The following is a 3,827-nucleotide window of genomic DNA, read 5'->3' on the forward strand; positions in this document are numbered from 1 at the left end:
CCTTAGTTACCTCGTCGGGATGATGGGGGAATTATAGGAAGTACCACGTAAGGTGGTTCTGAGAATTAAACTCATGCTTCAAGGAGTGCTGAGTACACGGTCCAGCTCGGCAAATAAGCCCTGTCTTTACTGGACAGGCAGGGATTCTGACTCTTCCGGGATGCAGGCCCCCTGCATATTCTGTTATTTTAGCCAAGAGAAGAGTGTCCTTCTGTGGCTGCATACATTTTATGCAGGTCAGCTACATAAATTGCTAAAATCCTGCCATTCAACTCACATTCTTTCTTTTTTTGCTTGCTCAGTTACTAGAAAGGTGTATTAAAATATCTTGCTAAGATTTTATATTTCTATTCTTATCAATTATTTACTTGTATATCTGAGGCTATGTTATTAAATGAATACAAAATTTTGATAGCTTTATCTTTCTGGTAAATTACAATGTTCATATACCACCCTTATTTATCTATAGTAATGCGCTTCTACTTGGTGCAAAGTTCTTATGAATTTTGATAAAAAAGTCACAGCACCTCAGTGTGGTTATTTTTTTCATCCTATTGCTTTGAATGTTTCCATATTCTTATGTTTTAGGTGTGCATCTTAAATATCAGTTTCATTTTAATTTTACTCAAGTCTGAAAATCTTTTTTAGACTTTTAGTTTTTGAACCATTTTCACTAATCTAGCTATGGTGTATTTGTGTTATAAATCTTCTGCATTACTATTGTATTTAGTTCCTTTCTAGATTTGTTCCTTTTTAAATTTCATTTTTAAAAAAATCTTTCCATTCTTGTATTCTGGCTGGTTTCAAAATCTTTGTTATTCTATTTTCTCTTTTATAATCTTGTCACTTGTATGTTGAAAACTTTTGTGAAAAGCCCCTTGTTTGGAATGTCTAGAGATAACACATAGTATTGAATACAAAGAACTGAGTCCAGGATTGTGCTGCTATAAGGAATATGAGATGGTGGCACACATATCTGTATTCATAGCAGAGACAGCTATGAATGCCATCAGATAAACTATCGATGTCATATTTAGCAAGTCCTTTAAGATCTGTGTCTGCCATATTTGGCCAGAGCCTCTTGAATAGCTGTTTTCATTAGATGCTAATCACTGAAGCCTATGAAAGGTACAGAAAAATTACTCACAAACCTCACACTCACACAACAGTGAATTTTGTTAGCCTTTGATCTTTAGCTTCCAGCTCTGTACGTTTTATTACATAAACACTGTATTACGGTATATAGCCTTTATATACGTTTTCAAATACGTTAACTTTTGTGCACATTTATATGCATATGTATTTCTATATAATTCTTAAATATGTACTTCCAAAGAGCAATAATTCCACATCAACTTAAGCAGGAGAAAAGCATGTAAACATACACACCTGGTGCTGGTCAAGTACAACACAAAACCACACAGTCACCACAAGTTAAAAAGTGCACTTGGAGGGGACTCAGGGAAGGAAAAGACATGTAAACAGCAGAGATGAGCAGCTGCACAAGCCCCACGAGGGTCCATTCTTAAAGGCTGTAGCAGCACAAAGTTCCTTGTAAGACTTCTCCCTTCACCCTGTCACATTTATTCTTGAGGGACTTCAAAATGAGTGTGGCAATCCTGTAAACACTAGACTAGAACTGAGTCAATCCTGTTGAAAACAGAGATGACAAGATAAACCATAAACTGACAGTCATAGTCATTCCACGCAACAATTAACTTTAAGGACGTTTTGTGAAACACCATAATCCTGGGGAAAGAAATGGGGATGGGCAAGAAAACAGATGAATGATCTATAAAAATGGCTTCGACAGCTGCTGCACATGACAGATGTGTCTAGACACAAAAACAGGCAATAGCGATGACAGAGCCTCAGCACACCACACCACATGCCACAACATAATGCTACAGATACAACTTGAAATATCTTTCCAGCCCCAAATGAAGCAAGTCCCACTGGTTCTCTGAGAAGGGGAGTGCATCCTCTCCCCGTGAAAGAAAACACTGAAACAACAGATTGGCCAGCCAAAGCGTGACAAGCTCTTTTTACTGCTCTGAAAGTGCATGCGGTCCTCTCCCACCTGCTCGGGCTCCACATGTTGACCGCAGGGACCGCTGGCTGCCCCCGAACCCCGCCTCTGAGGCTCCTCTGCCTGGCCCTCAGGGTCTGCATGCTTGTAAAAACAGTTCGCTCCAAATGGGCAGCGACCCCTGCCTTGAGCAAAGTACCTGCAGGTCTTGTTGCTCATCGCCTCCTTGTACTCCTGAATAAGTCTCTCCTTCTCCTTTTCCTCCTCTACCCAGAACTCACTGGGAATGACCAAGGTGGAGGTGACCCTGCACTGCGGGCAGGATTTGATAAGCCTGTTCCTAAACTGCTTGGCACTCCTCCACCTGCGGATACACTTAAGACAGTAGGCGTGGCTGCAGTTGGACAGGATGCCAAAGCGGCGGTCGCTGGGGTTGGCTTTCTCATAGACCACCTCCATGCAGATGCCACACACTTTGTCCAGACTGCGCTGCACGGCAAACGACAGCTCCATGTCCTTCTCATGTGCTTCAATGCAGGCCTTTATATGGCCTGCCCTCTGGGCAGCATCCACCGGGTGCAAGACCTGCAGCCCACACATATCGCATATCTCTCCGTGGAGATACGCACAGCTCTCCCCACGGAAGCATTGCCCCATGGCAGCATCGCGGCAAAGCGGCTCCCCTGTGCCCACAGCCATGTGCTCCCTCTCAGTCTCCGAGCTCTGTAGAGAAGCCTCGGGGACAAAAGGGGCCCTGCGGCCCTGGTAGGGTTGCCCGGGAACAAACTCAATGGCATTTTCCCAGCCTTCTGCCCCCGCTCCTCCCGCTGCTTCAAGGCCTGCATTGTCTGTCTCGGCTTCAAAGAAACCCCTTTCAGCAGCCAAGCCAATCACAGGCGGGGAGCATGAGGACGCAGCAGGGGGGGCTTCCGCCACTTCCTGAGGCAGGGGCTCGGTGTGCGCAGCCGTGCTGGGGCCTAGCTCTGCAGAGGCCTGAGGCGGAGCCCCACGCCCCTCCCCGGCCACCTGCTGGCCCGAGAGGTCGTGGGAGTAGCGACAGTTCTCCCCCTCCTTGCACAGCCCATGCAGATAATACCTGCAGATGACTTGCTTTGTCCAGCTGCCGCAGCGCCGGCTGCCCAGCAGCCAGCTGGGCCCGGCCCCTCCCCCTGAGGCCTGTGGAGGCCTCAGACGTGACGTGCGGAAGTGGGCCGGGCCTGGAGCCGCAGGCTGCCGGGAAACCGGGCGCACCGGGCGGCTCGGCCCGCTTGCACCCTCACCTGCTGCCTGGGCACCTGTAGAGGCACCGGCTGCCTCGTGGGGTTCTTTGGGAGCTGCAGGCTCTTCCATGGCAGCTTTTCTTCCCCGAAATGGTACCGGAACTTTTGCGGTGTCTCCTCCTTTCGGGCTCGAGGCCTGGAAGGCAGGAGCCGGCACGCGGCTCCTCCCTGGGAGGTGTGCATCTCTATTTCCTTCCGCCCCGCTCTCTGCTTCCTGTTTGTGTGTGTTCCTACTCCCTTTTCCAGGCAGGTATGGCGGACACTTCCTGTGGGGGCAACGTTAACCCTATACCCAGTCCGTGTGGTCTGTACGGTCTTGTCGTTGGAGCGCTGATCTGCTGCCAACGTCCTTTGCTCACAGCTCTCCTCCGGCTCCTGCTCTTTTGTGTGCCGTCCCCTTGGGAGGATGCAGTCACGACCCTTGGAGGTTGTAATTGAATCTCCTCTGTTCCCACACACACATTTATTTTATTGCTTTTTCATATAGGTCTATTTTAAAAATCATAAAAACCATGATC

General features: G+C 47.8%; 1 protein-coding gene across 1 annotated transcript; it reads right to left on the minus strand.

Annotated features, from left to right (window-relative positions):
- Positions 1–809: 809 nt before the first annotated feature.
- On the minus strand, positions 810–3,560 carry MKRN3 (makorin ring finger protein 3). Its single transcript, XM_019753187.3, is given in 2 exon segments — positions 810–2,047; positions 2,050–3,560. Coding segments are annotated over 2 exon segments (1,473 nt in total). The 5' UTR covers positions 3,380–3,560; the 3' UTR covers positions 810–1,904.
- Positions 3,561–3,827: the final 267 nt, after the last annotated feature.

The sequence above is a fragment of the Rhinolophus sinicus genome, chromosome 13, assembly GCF_057876585.1.
Source record: "Rhinolophus sinicus isolate RSI-liver-muscle chromosome 13, RSI-T2T, whole genome shotgun sequence".
NCBI classification, from domain to species: domain Eukaryota; kingdom Metazoa; phylum Chordata; class Mammalia; order Chiroptera; family Rhinolophidae; genus Rhinolophus; species Rhinolophus sinicus.